This window comes from Saimiri boliviensis, chromosome 13 (genome assembly GCF_048565385.1).
Source record: "Saimiri boliviensis isolate mSaiBol1 chromosome 13, mSaiBol1.pri, whole genome shotgun sequence".
In the NCBI taxonomy this organism is placed as follows: Eukaryota; Metazoa; Chordata; class Mammalia; order Primates; family Cebidae; genus Saimiri; species Saimiri boliviensis.
In genome coordinates, this window is record NC_133461.1 from 78041305 (window position 1) to 78063662 (window position 22358).

General features: G+C 41.0%; 1 protein-coding gene across 11 annotated transcripts in view; it reads left to right on the forward strand.

The window, feature by feature from the left end:
- Nucleotides 1–22273, forward strand: part of NSD3 (nuclear receptor binding SET domain protein 3) — a 122431-nt gene extending 100158 nt beyond the window's left edge. For 8 of the 11 annotated variants that reach the window (XM_074383857.1, XM_074383858.1, XM_074383856.1 and 5 more), the window contains 7 exons: nt 928–1040; nt 1615–1884; nt 9975–10091; nt 11893–12034; nt 13724–13830; nt 15458–15662; nt 16078–22273. In XM_074383857.1, coding sequence (XP_074239958.1) covers nt 928–1040; nt 1615–1884; nt 9975–10091; nt 11893–12034; nt 13724–13830; nt 15458–15662; nt 16078–16319 — 1196 coding nt within the window. In that variant the 3' untranslated portion in view covers nt 16320–22273. The remainder of the gene's footprint in view (nt 1–927; nt 1041–1614; nt 1885–9974; nt 10092–11892; nt 12035–13723; nt 13831–15457; nt 15663–16077) is intronic. The other 3 variants (XM_074383863.1, XM_010348714.3, XM_074383862.1) reach the window with 2 other exon arrangements.
- The last annotated feature ends 85 nt before the right edge of the window (nt 22274–22358 follow it).

The following is a 22358-nucleotide window of genomic DNA, read 5'->3' on the forward strand; positions in this document are numbered from 1 at the left end:
CAACTTCAGCGTTGGTTTCTCAGCATCTTCTCACCTCTCTTTTCCAGTTTTAGAGAATTTTCACTAGGCATTATGATCCTCTGTCCATAAGCTTCCAGTCACATTAGAACCAGGTTTGAAATACATTTCAATATTGTAGACTGTGCTGTGTATTTGAAAGGAATTTTTTCAGTGATCCTTTATAAACACAGATTATTCTAGGAATAATCTTTTTTTTTTTTTTTAAGTCAAGGTCTCAATCTGTTGTCCAGGCTGGAATGCAGTGGCACGATCACAGCTCACTGCACCCTTGAACTTTAGGGTAAACTAATCCTCTTGCCTCAGCCTCCCAAGTAGCTGGGCTACAGGTCCCTGCCATCATGCCTGGCTAACTTTTGTATTTTTTATAGAGACAGGGTTTCACCATGTTGACCAGGCTGGTCTTGAACTCCTGGGTTCAAGCGATCTGCCCGCCTCAGCCTTCCAAAGTGCTGGGGTTACAGCTAGGAGCCACCAAACTCAGCCTGAGAATAATCTTTTTAATCAAGTGAAGTTCCTTTGCCACAACTAAAGACTTCCATGAAAAGCCTTATAACTGCTTTTGCAATTGTAAAATTTGCCAGCAACTTTGGCTTTCTGGTAAGAGTAAAATGAATTTAAATCTAGTACAAGGCAAAAAGCTGCTCTTAGGGTCACTTGGAGACCTCTGATCATTGAAGTGGAGCCTCTTCCCTGAGGCAGCAGCATGCACAGAGCATAGTGTTCAGTGAGTTATATCCTATTTCATTGTTACCCCATCCTGGTGGTAAACAGTAACTTCCAGAAAATAATTTTTAAAAGAAAATCTCAGGCCAGATGCAAGCATTGGGAAGGCAGTGTAAAACTACTATCCCATCAATTTTCGTTTGGTTTTTGGTATTTACATACTTTGCATTGTCTTATTGGCAGCACTGGAAGAAGCTGCAAAACGTTTCCAGGAATTGAAAGCACAAAGAGAAAGTAAAGAAGCCCTAGAGATTGAAAAAAACTCAAGAAAACCCCCTCCCTACAAACACATCAAAGTAAGTCTTTATCTCTGGCCTGGGGCTGCCAAATAAAATAAGAAAGTCTTTATTATGCAAACATTGGTATTTAATAGATGAGACAAAATGCATTGCTCTTTTAGTAGTTAAAGACCCTTTGTGACTTGTGCAAACTTTCGCTAATTGTCAGTCTTCTGTAAAACACAGCTCCTGTTGGAAGCATCAGATGGGAGCCATAGCTATTATTGCTGTGAAATCCTGTTCTTGTTCTACCAGGTTACCCTGCCACCGAATGAGAACATAGGTGTTTACTCCCTTTATTTCAGAGAACCCACAGACAAGCGTATTTTCTCTTGTTTTCAGTTATGAAATTTCCGTCTAATGAAAGTAGAAATACCCAGGATAAATACGTGAAAATTCATGAGACTTTGTTATTTTTGTCAACTAAATGGCAAGAGATGGTTATTAATCTCAGCTTATTCATGTTGAAAGATAAAGAGCCTTTCTTGGAGTCGCACCACGAGGTAGTAGCGTGGATGTTTTAGATGTTCCTGTTCATGTTGCCAGATGACTTACCTGCTGCCTCCCTCTTGTTTGTGATTTTGTTTTCTAGGCTAACAAAGTAATAGGAAAGGTGCAGATCCAGGTTGCTGACCTGTCAGAGATTCCCCGCTGTAACTGCAAGCCAGCTGATGAAAACCCTTGTGGCTTGGAATCAGAGTGTCTGAACAGAATGTTGCAGTACGAATGCCACCCGCAGGTGTGCCCGGCTGGAGATCGTTGTCAGAACCAGTGCTTTACAAAGAGGCTGTACCCTGATGCAGAGATCATCAAAACAGAGCGGAGAGGCTGGGGCCTCAGGACCAAAAGGAGCATTAAGAAGGTAGCACGGATTACCTAATGCAAAAAAAAAAAAAAAAAAAAAAGGCCGGGCACGGTGGCTCAAGCCTGTAATCCCAGCACTTTGGGAGGCTGAGGCGGGTGGATCACGAGGTCGAGAGATCAAGACCATCGCGGTCAACATAGTGAAACCCTGTCTCTACTAAAAATACAAAAAATTAGCTGGGCATGGTGGCACGTGCCTGTAATCTCAGCTACTCGGGAGGCTGAGGCAGGAGAATTGCCTGAACCCAGGAGGCGGAGGTTGCGGTGAGCCGAGATCGCGCCATTGCACTCCAGCCTGGGTAACAAGAGCGAAACTCCGTCTCAAAAAAAAAAAAAAAAAAAAAAAAAAAAAAAAAAAAAAGATAGCATGGGATGGGGTTGTGGAGCGCAGAAGAGACCAGAACCTGAGCCTTTTAGGAATGCTTCAATAGGGTGTAGTTCTAGGGATAAAATAACAGGGATTTATGGTAAAATTTTAGAACTTCCCATGTTGAGAGTTTGGTACTTCTTGAGCAGAGAGGAATGGTAGGAAGAAGACAGTGATAAAATGTACTTAAACTCTGAGTATTTGACCAGTGGCTCGTCATAAAAAGGAGAGAGGGGGCCAGGCGCCGTGGCTCACGCCTGTAACCCAAGCATCTTGGGAGGTCAAGGCAGTCGGGTCACCTGATGTTAGGAGTTCAAGACCAGCCTGGCCAACATGGTGAAACCCCATCTCTACTACAAATACAAAAAATTAGCTGGGCGTGGTGGCGGGCAGCTATAATTCCAGCTATTCGGGAAGCCGAGGCAGGAGAATTGCTTGAAAGTGAAGGTTGCAGTAAGCCGAGATTATGCCATTGCACTCCGGCCTGGGCAGCAAGAGCAAAACTCTGTCTCCAAAAGAAAAAAAAAAAAAAAAAAAAGGAGGAGAGAGGGAACACTGGTAATTTCTATGTGGAACAGTTTTTACTTGTCTTTTTATTGTTTTAGTGACAGGGCCCCAATTCTGTTACCCATGCTGGAGTACAGTGGTGTGTTAACAGCTCACTCAAGCCTTGAACTCCTGGGCTCAAGGTATCCTCCCACTTCAGCATCCAAAGTAGCTGGGGAGGGTCTCACTACATTGCCCAGGCTAGTCTCAAACTCTTGGACTCAAGTGATTCTTCTGCCTTGGCCTCCCAAAGTGCAGGAATTATAGGCATGAGCCACTGTGTCCAAACTAAAATTACTCTTGACATTTTTCTACCTTTAAAAAAAAAATCAGCTTTGTGATTTAAAAATACCATCTAATGTAGTAAAGAAAAGTCATACAATACAATACAAAAAAGATAGCAGAGTGAAATTCTTCCTTCATCCCTTCAGTTCCTCATTTCCTCATCAAAGATAACCATTGTTAATAGTGGGTAATCTTGTAGAACTTTTTCTATGTAGTTATAAACAAACATATATAAAAATACAGAGTTGTTTTTTTTTTAGTGTTTTCTAACCATAAATATAATCAGACATTTTCTCCCTATTCACACACTGTATCATAAATACATTTGTGGCAGTACATATAGATTTTACTTCATTCTTTGTAACAGTCTCATTTCAATCATAGTAAAATTTATTTAACCTGTTTCCCAGTAAGTAAATAAATAATTTAACCTATTTCCCAATAAATAAATAATTTAACCTATTTCTCAATAAATAAATAAATATTTTTAAATTTCATAATGAATGTTCTTGGTCATCTACCTTTGTGTACCTTTTTCTTTTTCTTTTTTTTTTTTGAGACGGAGTTTCGCTCTTGTTACCGCGGCTGGAGTGCAATGGCGCGATCTCGGCTCACCGCAACCTCCGCCTCCTGGGTTCAGGCAAATCTCCTGCCTCAGCCTCCTGAGTAGCTGGGATTACAGGCACGTGCCACCATGCCCAGCTAATTTTTTGTATTTTTAGTAGAGACAGGGTTTCACTATGTTGACCAGGATGGTCTCGATTTCTTGACCTCTTGACCTCTTGATCCACCCGCCTTGGCCTCCCAAAGTGCTGGGATTACAGGCGTGAGCCACCACGCCCGGCCCTGTGCGCCTATTTCTGTAGGTCAGATTGCTTGAAGTGAATTCAGTTATTTGGTACATGTTTATTAAGCTGCTTCCTATGTGGCAGGTACTATTCTTGGCACTTGGAAAACAATAGTCAACAAGGCACATGAAGCCCTTACCTTAAAGGATCTGCTTGAGGAGACAGATAATAAACATATATATAATGCTGAGTGCTGCTAACTGCTGTAAATAAAAATAAAGCTGGAAAAGGGGCTAGCTGGTGACAGGAATTGCCCTTTTCAATTGATTGGCTCAGGGAGGCCTGAGGAGGCGCCATTTGCCCTGTGTGTAGTAGAAAGCCATGCAGGTGTGTGCAGGAGAAGAGCAAGTCAGACTGGAGGCAGACAGCTGTAAAGGCTGCAGCATGCTCCAGGAACAGCAAGGAAGCTGTGTGCCTGGGGAGGAGTCACAGGAGAGGAGAGAGAGGAGCTGTGGGGAGAAGGGCAGCCACTGTGGCTAGATAAGATGGGGCTTTACTGGCCATATCCGCCATGGGATGGGGAGTGTCTCGAGGATTTTACTAAGGAGTGACTTGATCTGATTTGATCTGTTAGTTTTCTGTTGCCACATACAAATATTACCACAAAGTTAGCAAATTAAGACACCACACACATTTTATTATCTCTCAGTTAATATGGGTCAGGAATCCAGGCAATCCTTAACTGGTCCTCTACTGAAGGTCTCACCAAGTAGCAATCGAGGTGCTGACTGGCTGGGTTCTCTTCTGTGGCTGGACTAGGGAAGGATCTGCTTCCCTGCTTGCACTGTTGTTGGCAGAACTCCATTCTCTAGCTATAGGGCTGAGATACTCCAGTTGTTTTGTTTTGGAGTGTGTTTGTTTGTTTGTTTTGTTGTTGGCCAGGAGCTGCTCTCAGCCTCCAGAGGCTTCCCACGGTTCCTTGCCACATGGGATTCCCAGCATGGCCACTTGCATCTTTACAGCCAGCAGGGGTGAGACACTACAGGAAGATAGACACTAAAGTCTTAGGTCATAAAGTCACATAATCACCCCCTCACCCACGCCATATTCTGTTGGTTAGAAGCTAATCACAGGTTCTGCTCACACTCAGCAGGGGAGGGGGCAACACAACAGCACGAACACCAGCAGCCAGGTGTCGCAGGGGGCCATCTGAGAGTCTGTGTGCCACATTTGGGTTTTGAAAGGATAACTGTGGCTGTGCTGTGGAGAACTTATGAAGGAAAGAGTGATGAAAGGGAGACCATCAGAGTCGCCCAGGAGAAAGACGATGGTGATGTGGAACCACTGGGGTTGTAGTTGAGCCAGGAGGGAAGTGGTTGGATTTCTGACATTTTGAAGGTAGAGCCAACAGGATTTGCTGATGTATTGATATGTGAATTGGGCTGCTTGGTCAAAGGCCAACTACATCTAAAACATCATTGTATAGTGTAAAACGTTTTATATAAATTCAGTGTCATGTTATCATATATAGAATTTTTTGCCTATGATTGCACAGGAGTTCATGGGGCCATCCTGAAATCCATCCACTTTAATATTGTGTTAACACCTTTTAATAGTAGTTGCGCTTATTCTAAAATGTGTTGTAAGATAACATTAATAATATAATCAAGAGAATAAAATACAATCTTGATTTTCCTGCTCTTTAGCACCTGAGGGATTGCTGATGTAAGACAATTGGTCTTTTACAAAATAGCTAGAAATATACAATCATTGAAAAGTGTAATCATAAAGACATAGCAACACAAAAAAGCTATTTGGTGCATTTACAGGAAAGAAGCCCAATATGAAATGGAATGTGTGTGTCAGTCCCCTTCTTTCCACATAGAACAGATTCCTGAAAATGTATGACAGTCAAACTAGGGACTTCTTGTTAGGAAGTTGTTTTTTTCTCAGAAAAAAATTTAAGGTGTTAAATACTCAGTTACAGCCGTTTTGCTGCAGTCTTTTAAGGACAGATCTATAGCATTTTTTAAGTTATTGAATTTGTTACAATTTTTTGTTCACAATTGAATTCGCAATTAATGGTTTTTAAGTCTAGTAAGCAACTCTTTGAGGCTAAAGATCTGTCACTTTTAGGACATCTGAAACATTTCCATCTTTATTTACAGTGATAACAAGTTTGAGACTTGCTCTCCTCGTATTTGATAACAGCACTTAATTTTTCTGTATTTACTCATTTTCATAGACTAGTAAGTATAAACCAGGCGTCCCCAAACTACGGCCCGCGGGCCGCATGTGGCCCCCTGAGGCCATTTATCTGGCCCCCCGCTGCACTTCAGGAAAGGGCACCTCTTTCATTGGTGGTCAGTGAGAGGAGCACAGTATGTGGCGGCCCTCCAACGGTCTGAGGGACAGTGAACTGGCCCCCTGTGTAAAAAGTTTGGGGATGCCTGGTATAAACCATAATAAATCATGATTAAGCTTTTAAAGTCACAAAACTATTTCTTCAAATGAAATCTTACCTTGAACCCCAATGTGTGAAAAAAGAAGTAGTAGAGTTGATTTGGTTGAAATTCTCCTCTATAGTTTCCACTAAAGAAAATTTGCCCCAGCCGGGCGCGGTGGCTCAAGCCTGTTATCCCAGCACTTTGGGAGGCCGAGGCGGGTGGATCACGAGGTCAAGAGATCGAGACCATCCTGCTCAACATGGTGAAACCCCGTCTCTACTAAAAATACAAAACATTAGCTGGGCATGGTGGCGCGTGCCTGTAGTCCCAGCTACTCAGGAGGCTGAGGCAGGAGAATTGCCTGAACCCAGGAGGCGGAGGTTGCGGTGAGCCGAGATCGCGCCATTGCACTCCAGCCTGGGTAACAAGAGCGAAACTCCATCTCAAAAAAAAAAAAAAAAAAAAGAAAAAAAAAAGGAAAATTTGCCCTAAGCCAGGTGGAGTAGCTCACTAATTCCAGCACTTTGGGAGGCCAAGGCAGGTGGATCACTTGAGGTCAGGAGATCGAGAGTAGCTTGACTAACATGGTGAAACACCATCTCTACTAAATATAAAATTTGGGAGGCTGAGACAGGAGAATCGCTTGAACTTGAGAGGTGGAGGTTTCAGTGAGCCAAGATTGTACCATTGCACTCCAGCCTGGACAACAAGAGTGAAACTCCATCTCAAAAAAGAAAAAGAAGGCCAGGCGTGTGGTGGCTCACGCCTGTAATCTAAGCACTTGGGAGGCCAAGGTGGGCAGATCACCTAAGGTCGGGAGTTCAAGACCAGCCTGACCAACATGGTGAAACCCCATCTTTTAAAAAAAAGAAAAGACCAGGCGTGGTGGCTCACGCCTGTAATCCCAGCACTTTGGGAGGCCAAGGTGGGCAGATCATAAGGTCAGGAGTTTGAGACCAGCCTGGCCAACATGGTGAAACTCATCTCTACTAAAAATATATATTTTTAAATTAGCCAGGCATGGTGGCATGCGCCTGTAATCACAGCTACTCGGGAGGCTGAGGCGGAAGAATTACTTGACCGGTGGAAGTAGAGGTTGCAGTGAGCAGAGATCATGCCATTGCATTCCAGCCTGGGTGACAAAGCAAGACTTCATCTCAAAAAAATAAAAAAGGGGGAAAAAAAAAAAAAAAGAAAATTAGCCCTAACATCATCAAGTATAGTAACAGTAGGTGCAGCCAAGACGGCAGTACAATCTTCTGCTACCCTTCAGTATCATATCACAGTACAAAATGGTGCTCAGCAGCCAATGACAAAATCCAAACTAGATACAGGAAAAGCCATTTGAGGCTGATAGTTGCAAAATGTCCATGTCCTTTGTGAGACAGGACTGGAAGGAAAAAGTGAAAGAACTTAACTTTACGGTGCTGCAGTTACAGATGAATTTTATTTTTTTCCCTTGAAACAGAGTCTTGCTCTGTCACCCAGGCTTTAGTGCAGTAGTCACAGCTCGCTGCAGCCTTGAACTCTTGGGCTCAAGTGATCCTCCTGCCTCAGCATCCCGAGTAGTTGGGACCACAGACATGCACCACCATACCTGGCTGATACTTTTTATTTTTTGTAGAGATGGGGTCTCGCTGTGTTGCCCAGGCTGATCTCAAACTCCTGACTCAAGCAGTGCTCCTGCCTCAGCCTCCTAAAGTGCTAGGATTATAGGCGTGAACCGCCACACCTGGCCTGTTTTTGTTTTTCTAACTGAATTCCTTGTCATAGCTTATACAGTAGATAAAAGGAAAGAGAAAAAGCAAGAGGTCACCACTGGTGGTGACTGCTCTACAGCTGAAAAGGTATGTAGCTCAGTGAAGGTAACCGGTGCTCCTCACCCAACTCATTCTCCCCACGCTGCCAAGGAAGAGGCAGGGAAGCTCGGGCCCTTCTAGTTTAACCGTTCATTTCTTTTCTCTTTATTATACAGTAATATTTGTTTATCAATAGAAAAAGATTAAATATTTTTAAAACCATTGGCTTATGTTCTAAACAATTTTCCCCAATCAGAAAAAGCGATGCAGTACTTCTCTTCAGATATCGACTACCAATAGTTCTGTAATACTAAGAGCTGTGAGAAAGTCTAGTGGAAATTTGTGAGGTGGGGGAGGGAGGAAGAATGGGACAGAAATCTGATAAAATAAGCCAATTCATTTTTGGTTTTCAAGACATTTATTTTCCTCTAAACTATATTAGTAAGACTGGCAAATCCTTATAGAGAATGTTGACCTAGATTGAATCAGCAAAACTTCTGAAGTGAACAGGTTAATGTTATGTAATTAAAATGTTGAATGTACAAATATTTTAAAAGGAGCTTATCACTGTTATCACTGTATGCCTGTTAGAACAGCTAAAATGATAAATAGTGGCAATCCCAGATGCAGGCAGGGACATGGAGAAAGTGGATTTCATGAACTGCTGGTGGGAGCATCCGAAAGGACAGCAACTCTGGACAGTAGTTTGGCAGATTCCTTAATAAGGAAACATACGCTCACCATTTGGTGCAGCAGACGCACTCCTGGCCATTTATCCAGAAAGACGAAAATCTATGTCCACGAAAACTTTCACCAGAATGTTCATGGCAGCTTTATTTGTAAAGCCAAAATCTGGGAACAGTCCAAATGTTCTTCCATGGTGAATGGCTAAACAAATGGCAGTGGTACATCCACACTGTGGAACACGACTCAGAGACTGAAAAAGAACAAGCTGTTGATACACTCAGTACCCTGGGTGGATCTCAAGGGAATTTGCCTGAGTTTTTTTCTTTAAAGCCAATCTCAAAAGGTTCTGTACTATATCATTCCATTATAAAACATTCTTGAAATAACAAAATTCTAGAGATGGAGAACAGATGAGTGACTGCCAGGAGCTAGGATGGGATGGGTGGAGGAAGGATGGAGGAAGGGTGTGATCATAAAGGAGTGAGTGTCACAATGAATCTCTGTGGTGACGCACCAGTTCTGTATCTTGATTGCAGTGGTGATTACGTGATTCTCTGCCTGCTAAAACTGCATAGAACTATATACACACACAAATGCATGCATATAATTTTGGTAGTCTGGATTAGACCAAGTCAGATTTCTGGTTTTGATATTGTACTGTAGTTATGTCAGATGTTACCATTGGGCGAAACTGAGTGAATGTTACCAAGATTTCCCATAGACTATTTTTGCCACTTCCTCTGAATGTCAGTAATTACTTCAAAAGAAGCTTAAAAACAGAAACAGAGCTCACTTGTTTATGATTCAGATCTCTTCCAGGTCTTACCCTGAAACCCGCATAGCCACAAACTAGTAAAGTCTGTTATAATATAGCTTCAAAGGCTAGAGCTAGCTTTATCCCTAAACCCAGCGACACACCACATGTTGTCACTTGGGCTATAAAAACAGTATTGTCAGCACAAAAAGGCAAGCAGATTGTCACCTTATGAAGCACTTATACCAGAAAAATAATGCCACTTGAATGCCCATGAATAAATAGCCATTTCTTTCTAAGGTTGAAGTTGTATTTTCAGGGTTCTCTTCGAAGATCTTGGGTTATACATGTGTTGTTAAGCAATGCTTTGTATAATACACTGATTTTAAGTTACATATTGCACATTTCTCTCCAGGGTGAATTTGTAAATGAATACGTCGGTGAATTAATTGATGAAGAAGAATGCAGATTGCGAATCAAGCGAGCCCACGAGAACAGTGTAACTAATTTTTATATGTTAACTGTTACCAAGGTAAAATTGCTTTTTTTTTTGTAAGAAAAAGGGATTTTTGTTTTTGTTTCATTGTCTTAATTTGAACTCAGTTTCTTTTAATTTGATTTTTCTTCAGGCAGAGCATAAGGATTTGCAGTAGCTAGTGTAGTGCCTACTATAATATGCTAATTACACCAAAGTACAAAATGAATGATTACTGAAGCCTTGTACATGTCATGTGAGAACACACCGAGTGAAAATAAAACCAGGAGCAGGGTTAGGATATCTGGATTTAGTCTGAACTCTGTCAAAAATGTCCTGGGCGTCAGTTTCTTTATTACTGAAGTAGAGAATCAACTCTCTAATTCTAAGTTATTACTAAAGTTCTGTGGTAGCCAAAACTCCAAATTGTTCTGTATATTAACACTTTTTGGTGGGGCATGGTGGCTCACGCCTGTATTCCCAATACTTTGGGAAGCTGAGAAGAGATCACATGAGCCCAGGAGTTTGAGACCAGCCTGTGTGACATAGGAAGACCCTGTCTCTACAAAAAATAAAAATAAAGTTAGCCAGGCATGGTGGCATGTGCCTGTGGTCCCAGTGCCTCAGGAGGCCAAGGTGGGAGGATCACTTGAGCCCAGAAGGTCAGGGCTGTAGTGAGCTGTGATCGTACCACTGCATTCCCGCTTGGGCAACAGAGCAAGACCCTATCTCAAAAAAAAAAAAAGAAGAAAGAAAGAGGAAAATAATGAGTGTTGTCATAAGAAAAATGACAGTATTTATCAGCAGCATGAAAAAAAAAATGACAGTAAAACTGCTAGTTTAATCCCTACAGTCATAAGACCTATTTGATACACATTACATCCATTATCTCAGTTAATTTTTTCATCAGTTCTCTGATTTACAGAGGATGAGACACTGATGTCCAGCCATGATAAGTGATTTGTTGACTATTTTGTTACAGTTTTAAGAACCAAGACTAGTACCCATATTTCCTGTGTTCCAGGCTATCACATCTCTAAAACTGAAATTCAGAATGTCATTAAAGTAAGAAATAGAGCTTAAAAGTATTTTAACTGATATTTCATTGTTTGAAAGTTTTACAACTTTCATAAACATCAGTTAAAATGCCATTCTTTATGATTACTGGGATCTGGCTCCTTCAACCCTATCCTCCCTGCCAGTAGCTCCTCTAGGCTTCTTGACAGCACTTAAGAGGCTCAGTTCTCTGGAGCGTATCAAGAGTATTAGAGTTTAAATTCAGGAAACCTAAATATTCAGCTTTTAAATGTATTTTGAACTTATATAATAAAAACAGAGTAAATAGATAACCACTGGAGAATATATCCAAACAGTGTCCCTCCATCAACGAGATCTCCAGGTTTTGTTTCTCCATTTTCTTTTTTCTTTCTGGCATAAGTTCTCACATATCCCCTCCTCTACTAGTTTTGCATCCTGCTTGGAGCAGGAAAGGAGGGCTGACAGCAGAACACCAGAGTAGTTATCAGTACTTTGAGCTCTCTAATCAGAAAATGCCGTTCCTAAACCTCTGGCCCACTAATCTTCTAAACAGCATTATTCCATGGTCTATTTGTTTCTAGAAGCAAACTTAAAAAGCAACTAAATCCCACTTTATCCTAATTACTTGACTTTGACTTGAAGGTCATCAAATAAAGGAGAGAACTTAGTAAATTGCCCAGGCGGCCTTACATTTCCTGATTTGTCGGTTGTCAAACGCCAGCTGGTAGCAAAATGCTGCTGCCTGTGATCCTTGACTGAGTTGGATGTTTCTGGGAGAGACTTAATTTACGTAAAAGGCACCTTTCTTTTCTTTCTGAAGGACCGTATAATTGATGCCGGCCCAAAAGGAAATTATTCTCGCTTCATGAACCACAGTTGTAATCCTAACTGTGAAACACAAAAGTGGACAGTGAACGGAGATGTTCGAGTTGGACTGTTTGCTCTCTGTGATATTCCTGCAGGTAAAAAAGTGACTTGTTAGCCATGGTTACCTCCCTAGGAAGAAACAAGATCCTTTAGAGCCAGGACATGGCTCTTCAAGGCTTGATGCCCAAGAACTTATGCAAATAAGACGAAGGTTATATTTAGAAAACTTATTCAAATAAGAGGAAGGTTATATTTAGAACTTAGTGTTAGCTGCCAATGAGAGGCAAACATCTATATGCTCAAAAGGAAACTTACAGAGAACTTTTATGTAAGAGTGGGCCTAACAGGATTCTGTGTCCACCGTCCTGCTGAATGAATTCTCCAAGTCAGCTGCTGTCTGTACAGTGTAGCCAGATGTTTTAGCTGTTTTCTTTTTAAAACATATTAACAGTAATTAGCTTGTGTTCACAGCAGTTGATTCCTTAGTTGCTGGTGTTTTTTGTTGTTTTCATTTTGAAAGATCATTCTGTTTCAAATTGGACATCAAAGCCTCCGAAGCGAAAGATGCTGCCTTCATTTTTCCTTACCCATCCAGTATCTGGACAATAAAACTTGGTTTCTCCTTTGTTTAGTTTGTAGAAAAATAGGTGAGAAGAGAAATGCTATAGCTAAAACAGATTTAAACTATGTTTCTAGAACCCACTGTGGATTGTTCAAGCCCAGCTAAAAGAAAGCTTAGGAGGCCCTAGTTTGAGTCCCTGGATCTTTGTCTATGCAGTAAACCTTCTTTTTGGATCTTTAGTTGATCATAATATAAGGCATTAATTACTGGAAATAGTGTTGTCACAATTCCATTGTCATATTGTTCATTTAGAAACAAGTATGAGTTAGCTATAGAAAAGAAGGCTGGCCGGGCACGGTGGCTCACACCTGTAATCTCAGCTTTGGGAGGCTGAGGTGGGTGGATCAAAAGGTCAAGAGATCGAGACCATCCTGGCCAACATGGTGAAACCCGGTCACTACTAAAAAAATTTAAAATTAGCTGGGCGTGGTGGCAGGCACCTGTAGTGTCAGATACTTGGGAGGCCGAGGCAGTAGAATTGCTTGAACCCAGGAGGCAGAGGTTGCAGTGAGCCGGGATCGCACCACTGCTCTCCAGCCTGCTAACAGAGCAAGACTCCATCTCAAAAAAAAGAAAGAAAGAGGCCGAGAGATCGAGACCATCCTGGTCAACATGGTGAAAGCCCGTCTCTACTAAAAATACAAAAAATCAGCTGGACATGGTGGTGCGTGCCTATAATCCCAGCTACTCAGGAGGCTGAGGCAGGAGAATTGCCTGAACCCAGGAGGCGGAGGTTGCGGTGAGCCGAGATCGTGCCATTGCACTCCAGCCTGGGTGACAGGAGCAAAACTCCGTCTCAAAAAAAAAAAAAAAAGAAAGAAAGAAAAAGAAAAGCAGACTGAGCTAGAACCTATTCTCCTGAGCACAGATTGCAGATTGTTACACCCTATCACATTGGTTTTGACCACTTCTATGAAAAGGACATGACTCTTTAGGACATGTAGTGTTGCTGTCATTGTTCATGAGTGAGCATGTTTTCCTCCCGTTTTTCTCCTTTTCTTTTTTTTTTTTACCATCACTGTTATCAATGAGATAGAACACTGGGAAGGGAAACGCCTTCATGCCAGAATGATGTCTCTTTTTTCACTAGGAGAGTGTGCCTATGACAGCATTTCTCTTCCCCATGACTCAAGTATGAATAATTATTTCTCCTGTGTTTCAGGGATGGAGTTAACATTTAATTATAACCTAGATTGCCTGGGCAACGGCAGAACGGCGTGCCACTGCGGGGCAGATAACTGCAGTGGATTTCTAGGAGTGCGGCCAAAGGTCAGTCTTGCAGGGGAGCGCCCCCAGCCAACAGCAGATAAGGAGAAGGGCTGTTGAAGAAGGCTGTTTATGACCATCTCAGGAACCTGCTGGAATTTGAGCACCTGGATTAGTTTGTGGGTCATAAGCTGGGCTTACCAAACATTTAGACTGTGACTTTCCAAGGAAGCTTGTATCAGTAAGGTCTGTTAGGTTCTGAAAATGTATTTATAGGCTGGGCTCGGTAGCTTACACCTATAATCCCAACACTTTGGGAGACTGAGGTGGGTGGATCACCTGAGGTCAGGAGTTCGAGACCAGCGTGGCCAACATGGTGGAACCCCCATCTCTACTGAAAAAAAGGGAAAAAAATGTATTTATATTTCTGGTTGAATATGAAATTAGCAAAAAACTAATTTAAAACTTTAAAAAAATCCACAAAATACTGTAGGCCACTGAATTATACACTTTAAAATGGTGAATTTTGTGGTATGTGAATGATATTACAATGAAAAAATTAATAGGTTGTCTAAAAGTTGCTTGGATTTACCACTACCCCTGCAATTAAAATTAAAAAGCTACCCTATTCAAAAGTCAGTGAAGTCACAGTTGCTTATGCCTGTAATCCCAGCACTTTGGGAGGCCAAGGCAGGTGGATTGCCTGAGCTTAGGAGTTTGAGACCAGCCTAGGCAACACAATGAAACCCCCTTTCTACTGATATACAGAAGATTAGCCGGGTGTGGTGGCACGTACCTGTAGTCCCAAGTACTCATGAGACTGAGGCAGGAGAATTGCTTGAACCTGGGAAGCAAAGGTTGCAGTGAGCCAAGATCACGCCACTGCACTCCAGCCTGGACAACACAATGAGACTCAGTCTCAAAAAAAAAAAAAAAAGGCGGGTGCAGTGGCTCACGCCTATAATCCCAGCACTTTGGGAGGCCAAGGTGGGTGGATCACCTGAGGTCAGGAGTTCGAAACCAGCCTGACCAACATGGAGAAGCCCCATCTCTACTAAAAATACAAAATTAGCCGGGCATGGTGGTGCATGCTTGTAATCTCAGCTGCTCGGGAGGCTGAGGCAGGATAATCACTTAAACCTGGGAGGCGGAGGTTGCAGTGAGCCATGATCGCGCCATTGCATTCCAGCCTGGGCAACAAGAGTGAAACTTAAAAAAAAAAAAAAAAAAAGGTCAATGAAAGGCTGAGGCAGGAGGATCATCTGAGCCCAGAAGTTTGAGGCCAGCCTGGGCAACATAGCAAGACCGTTTCTAAAAAAAAAAAAGTACAAAAATTAGCCAGGCATGATGGCATGCACATGTAGTCCCAACTACTTGGGAGGCTGAGACAAGAGGAATGCTTGAGCCCTTGAAGTCAAGGCTGCAGGGAGCCAAGATTGCAACACTGCACTCCAGCCTGGGGAACACAGCGAGGCCCCCATCTCAAAAAAAAAATAATTTTTAAGTCAGTGAAAACAAAGCTTTATTTTTGTTATAGTATTTGTTGCAGGATAAGGCCTCCTGATGTTTTTAGGTAATTGTACACCACATGAATTTAAATGAATGTGAGGTTGCATGGTTTTTCTGTCTGTGTCCAGCTTTATGCACTGTCTGTGATCTTTGAAACTATGATCTTTTTTTTTCCTGCCAGTCGGCATGTGCGTCAACAACTGAAGAGAAGGCAAAAAATGCTAAGTTAAAGCAGAAGAGACGAAAGATCAAAACAGAACCAAAGCAGATGCATGAAGATTACTGTTTTCAATGTGGAGATGGTGGAGAGCTGGTCATGTGTGACAAAAAAGACTGTCCCAAAGCATACCACCTCCTATGCCTTAACCTGACTCAGCCACCATATGGTAAGCTGGACCTTCAGGACCCTTTCCCTAACTTGTGTCTTTGCCAACTATGTGTAACTCAGAATATATTCCATGCCATGGAACAGGAAATGTTGAATAGAACAAACAATTGCAAAAAAATATGCTGGCAAAAAATCTTTCCCCTTACACATTTGGGATATCCTGTCAGCCATCAAGGGTTGGTTTCTTGTATACTGTTCCCACAGGTGGGTAGTTGGTACCTATGGCATTGGGTTTTGGCCAGTAGCTCACATCCATCCTAAATACTACACCCATATCTGTGTTTGGTTGAAATTTGGAGTTGTAATCAGTTGAATTCCATCTCCAATCAGAGAAGAAGGAACTTGGGTTTTTCACAGGTAATGAAGACAGGCACTAACTTGGGCACTTCTCCCTCCCCTTCTCCCCGACTCAGGAAAATGGGAGTGTCCGTGGCATCAGTGCGATGAGTGCAGCAGTGCAGCTGTTTCCTTCTGTGAGTTCTGTCCACATTCATTTTGTAAAGATCATGAAAAGGGGGCCCTGGTTCCCTCCGCACTGGAAGGCCGCCTCTGCTGCTCGGAACACGACCCCATGTCTCCTGTGTCACCAGAATACTGGAGCAAGATAAAATGTAAATGGGAATCACAAGATCATGGAGAAGAAGTAAAAGAATAAATGTGTGGTGTCCCCTCCTTTCTATTTCAGTGAAAAAAGCAAATAGATCATGCATTTAAAAAGAAGAGACTGCTACAGTGCATACAGCCTTTGCCATCGGAACTGCCTTACTAAAGCAAAAGTGGGAAACCAGTTCATGCAGGCAGAAGCAATTGGTGGTGTCTGGTTTTGTTTTGTTTGGGTTGGTTTAGGGATTCTTTTGTGGAGGGTTAAATTCCCTTGGTCTTTTCTTGCCTTTTATTGTGCTTCAATGCCATTGCAGCTTGAAAAAGAAAAGGTTTTGCTTTTAAAATAAGAACAAAGAGAAAAGAAAGTTTTGCTAATGAGATAAATTTAAAGTCTAAGATGTGTTCCTTGGTTGTATAAAGCAAAAGTAGCCATCATTCCTTTATTTATTTTCATTTTTAGGAATTTCAAGAAGCGTAGTTCAATAGTCTAATCAAGTGTATGTGTGTGTTTTAAGTAGGAATCTGAGAAAGCCCTCTAGGAAAGGGTATGATAAGCTTTATATACCTCTACTAAGCAGTAGGTAGACTCACTTCTCTTTCCCTTCAAAATGCTTTTCACAGGCTTAGAGAAGAGCTCTATGGAAGCAGGAAATCTGGCCTCTTGAAAACAATGCCTCGGTGGATTTTACCTCTGTGGTCTTAAACGAGGTGGGCTTTGTGCTATGGTAACTTTACGTAGAAAGGTATACAGTGTGTTTTTTTGGAGGAAGGAAAAAGAGGAATGTATGTGCTCACTGATTTTTGGAACGTTTTCCATTGACATGGATGGTTTGGGTTTGGATGAAGTGCGTTTCTGTGGATCTGAGGCATCGTTGGAATGGTCATTCTTATTTTCCTGACACTGATAAAGGCAGCTAAAGGGGAATGAAGGCACAAACCAAAAGCTGGATCGTATAAGCACCATTTTCTGTCCAATTTTAATGTAGACCCTGGTCTAAACTGGAGAGAAATACAGGCACTTTATTTTTTGTCTCTGTTTTCCTCTCCTAATCAAACATTTCTTTCGTCAGCTGACCATTCAGTCATGTTTCCTGGTAAAACCACACAAGTGAGTTTGAATTGTATTTGAATAGATCTTTTTGGTTGAGTTCCTAATTTGGGGGGTGAAAGTAGTAGGGGCATCCCCACGTTACATATAAATAATTTCTATTATCCAGTACTTAACATTGCTCCCATTGTGGGGAAGAACTTCTACTTTTACAGGATACGTAAGAGCCACACAAACACACTTCATCTTAGGAAGCACTTGGAGAAAATGCCCAAGAAAGTCAGTGTTAGCAAAAATGGTTGACGGTGATGCTTGACTCTTAAAGACGCAAGTATACCAAGATGTCTGCTCACGAAACTCACTTGGTTTTAATGCTTAGGAATATATATATTCCAGTATTCCTTGTATGAAATAATTAGTAATGTCAGACATTGTTGTAACACTGTACTAAGTAGAAGTCTAGGGTTAGCTTGAATGAACGTTAACTTTCTCTGTGAATTTTGACTGCTTACAATTGCTGGTACCTGGTAGCATTTATTTTCCCTTAAGTACCTAGTAACCTTATGAAGGTAGGGAGGGTAGGTGCTCTACCACATTCCTTCAGCTGTACTGAGTATTCTGTTTGCTTATCAACTTAGAGCTCTTCTATGGAAAGAGGGAAAAAAGCTGTTTTGTGCCTCTTTTTTTGTATGTAAATGTGCAATTATACTGGATTTTCTCTTGTAAAAAATAACACTACATTCTTTTACTGAAGCTCCTAAACTGCCATTTGCCTAACTCCAGCAATTAATTCTGCGGTGACTCACTGGGCTTCCAGTACTTCTGTTGATTAGATATGGTCCCAAAAGAAAGAGCAAAATGGAAAATGCAATCCATGTCACCAAATATAATTGCTACAAGTAACATGAAATACAGCTCACCAAAACACTAAACGTTGCTCTTGAGCAATTATATAGTTTGATGTCCTTTTAAAAAATAATTTAAGAAAAGCTAGGTTTTATCATACTAAAATTTTATTTTGTATATGATGTTTGGTTTTTTAAACTTACTAACAACATAAGGATTTCCTTTAATATTCCAAATACAGTTCTTGTTGAAACAGTATCCAACATGAAATCTTATCTCCTTGCTTTTAGACTTAATGCTATTTACTATCTAATAACTTTTATATGGTAAGCCAGGGTACATCTTATATACTACAGATACCTTAGGTTTCAGTATTTTTATGCAGCTTCTTCATTGTGTCACGTTTTATTTTCATATCTGTAACACAGCTCTGCTGAAATTTTTTAAATATTTTTTTTATGATTAATAGGATTGTTTCACCATTTCAGAAATCAGAGTAGAAAACAAAATAGCTGTCGGGCATGATGGCTCGCGCCTGTAATCCCAGCACTTTTGGGAGGCCGAGGTGGGCAGATCACAGGGGCAGGAGTTTGAGACCAGCCTGGACAATATGGTGAAACCCCGTCTCTACTAAAAATACAAAAAGTAGCCGGGCACGGTGGCACAAGCCTGTAATCCCAGCTACTCGGGAGGCTGAGCCAGAAGAATCGCTCGAACCCAGGAGACAGAGGTTGCAGTTTGCCAAGATCAGTCATGCCACTGCACTCCAACCTGGGCAACAAAGCGAGACTCCGCCTCAAAAAAACAAAAACAAAAAAACTAACCATAGTTCTGAAGTCTTTGGCCATGAGTGTTCTTTAATGGTCTAAAAAGTCGTTTTAGTCATGCCAATGCCAAGGAGCTCTCCTCACACCTCCATAGCGTGAATGTTGACCTATTTGGTATATTTTTAAGTTGCAGATTATAGATGCAGAAAGATAAAATTGTCCTTTATCTGTGCTTGAGTATATGTGCACTGTGCCCGTGCTACACCAATGAAATAGTCCAAAAGACATATTGCTCACTCATTGTCTAAAGTTGGTATTTGTTAACTTTTAAATCTGTATGTGGTCAGAGTATAAGTGGTTGGTTTTTATTCTTGTCCAACAATGAAATAACTTAAAGCAGCATGGGCTAATGGTAGATTTTTTTTAACATGTTAATTCATTGAAAGAAGTGAACATAAGATTTTTGATAATCAGCCTAAATCTTCAGAAATTGGATCAGTAAGAGCTAAAGATGAAATCCTGGGAAACCTTCCCAGGCACTGTGCAGGGGAGGGAGTGGCTGGACCACCGCTGCTGCTAGGGAGGAATCAGAAGAGCTGCCCGTGGCTGGCTGGGAAGGACAGGGTGAATGGCCCTTCATTCCTGGAAGGCTGAAGCAGCCAGAGGCAGTGATTCACTTCTTTAATGTCTAATCAGGGACAGAGATAGGAGTGAGGTGGGTTTTATTTTCATTTTTGCCACTCTAAATTCTCAAAAATGATCTGCGCTAATCTATAGAACTGGCTGAGTTTGGAAATCATTTAAAATTTGGAATTTTTCTGTATGTTCGATTCAGGAACATACCTGAAAACTAAAAAAGTAATGGAGGTGGATGGGCTGCTCCCAGCTCCCTTCTGCCATTTACACAAAATATTTGAAAACATGTCTGTAAATAATGTTTTAGAACAGAGATATTGAGTATCTAATCATGTAAAGGACTCTCAGATAAGACAGGCTGTTGGACAACTTTCCTAGTTCATGAAATGGAATTTCCTTTTTGAATAGTTTCTTGCATGGTATGTTCCAATAGGTCAAATCCAGACCTAAAGTTTGCAAACAGGCCATCTGTAGAGAATATAATCTCTGGACTGCCCAGGACTTGTTGCTTGTTTTTCATTTCATTTTTAAATACAAAGCTCTTCCTTTAGCATTCACCTTAAAGTCAAGGTGCTGGCTGCTACATGCCATGTCCTTTAACAGGATAAGAAAACAAGTTACTATGGAGCCCTCACGACTTGGGAAGCTTACATTTGATGTACTTCCACATGAGATACCAAGGACATTGGAAAGTTGCTTTGTTTCTGGGCAGTGTAGACTAAAGTTACTTTTCATAAGGCTGATGCATCCAGCCACCCCCCAATTGTCCAAGTTGGTGCAGACATGAATTGATCAAATGAAACACTTTCCTTTGGCCTAAGGCTACCTAGAATAATTGGTTTTTGGTTATTTGTAAAACAAAAAATAGAACTTGCTTCCATTTTCAGATGGGCTAGGGAGTAGTATAATTGACAGCTTTGCAATGAAATTAATACTGAAAAGTTGGAAATGTGTATATACTGAAATCTCACCAACTTTTACCTGGGGTGGGGTACCAGGAGAAAGGGGGGTTAAATAGGGTAAGTGGGGGGGATCATAATGTTTACCACAGGTACGAAGTAGTCACTTTAACATTGAGACCTCTGCCTCATTGAATTCAGGTTTTTTAAGTACTTGAAACTCTTCAGATTCTCCTTATTTTACAGTTTCTTTTTAAATTTATGAAGTAGAAAGCATTGTTTTGTAAACTGTTTTGAAAATAAATAGCCTAGTCTCTTATCCTCTTTAGTGTGGATTAAAGGCGAAATTCTGCAAATGGGAGTGTTCACAGTAGATAGCTCAGATTGATTGAACACACTTGAGGGAGAGACTCCTGCATGAGATACCAGCATTTTTATGAATACTTCCTATGTATGTTCTTTATTTTGTCATTGTGTCAACCCTGTCCCCAAGCACATCATCTTTCCTTTTACTATGTCTGTGTAGGGAAAAAAATTTAAAATTGCACTTAATGTCACACTCCCAAAATGTGGGTAATCTGTGTCTTTCGAAAACCATTTCTGTTTTTGTTTTGTTTTGGTCAGTCCATTGCATAAGTGACAAGTTTGGGTGCTTGTGGCACGTATGAAGGGGGAAATGAGAGTTACCTGTCCTTCAGTAGGCTGTAAAAGTAATTTATGTGTAAATAAAAAGGGAAAATAGAACAGATGCCAAAGTCATTTTTTCAGTCTTTAGTTTTCTTATGTGGCATTACTGCATCTGCTAGTTACTGAAAAAGCACCCTCAGCTTTTACTGCTCCCTTCCCTGCCTGCCAACACAGTTGATGTGTGCAAATAGCCCTCAAGTATCTGTCAGATTACCTATATAAGGTATTGATAAGATATTCTTGTCAGTTTAGAAATGGACTGGATAAAACTTTGTTGTCATTATTTTATCTCATTTGTCCTGTTACATACCCTATGTTAAGAAAATTATATTGCCACTAATAAGATGCTAAATGAGTATTACAACTGGCTAATATCATTTTTTATATGCAAGGGTGTGTGTATATTTGGAAACGAGAAATTCATTTGTACCCATTTGAGTGATACTGCACAACACACACAGATACCTACAGACTGTTTTCATTTTCTCGTGTTCTTTATGATAATCTTTGTAGATTATTTCTGTACTTTATCTGTAATAAACTTTGTAGATCCTGTGAACCGTTATTTTGCCTAACTCACGAGACTTGAGTCTTGAATAACAAAGCATCAATATTCACTAAAGTCAATCTCTTTTGAGTTTCTGTGACTTGGCTAGATGCTCTTGACACTAAGGGATTCGTGTTCATTTTCCCTGGGGGTGTTCCACTAGGGCATTACTGTATAATGATTTGATGTTGCCACATAGACTTCAAGATATATGATATTTTGAGGATTTTGTTGATTGGCCTATGTTTTATTGCATAGTGTGAAACGTGTAAAGCTTGGTTAACCTGTATATAGATAGCTTATTGTTGACTAGTTACGGTGTATTTAGGATTGCCTGTAATATTTAAGCTTCTTACTGATGTGTGTGCTGGTAGGAACATACAATTTTTGTACATTATATTTACTGAGATGTTGCCTTTTTTATTTTACAAATACTTTGGAATTCCAGTGTGGTTTTTTTTTTTTTTTTTTTCTTCCGTGAGGATTAATTTGGAAAGGTTTTTAATGACATTCCACTGATTTCGGATTTTGCTTGAGATTGACTTCAATAAATTGTCCTGTATGTTCCAAATTAAATGTGGGCTTGTTCTTTGCCAGTAATAGTTTTGCTACAACTCACTGGGCAGGAGGCCACCCTGGAAGAGTACATGACACAATCGAG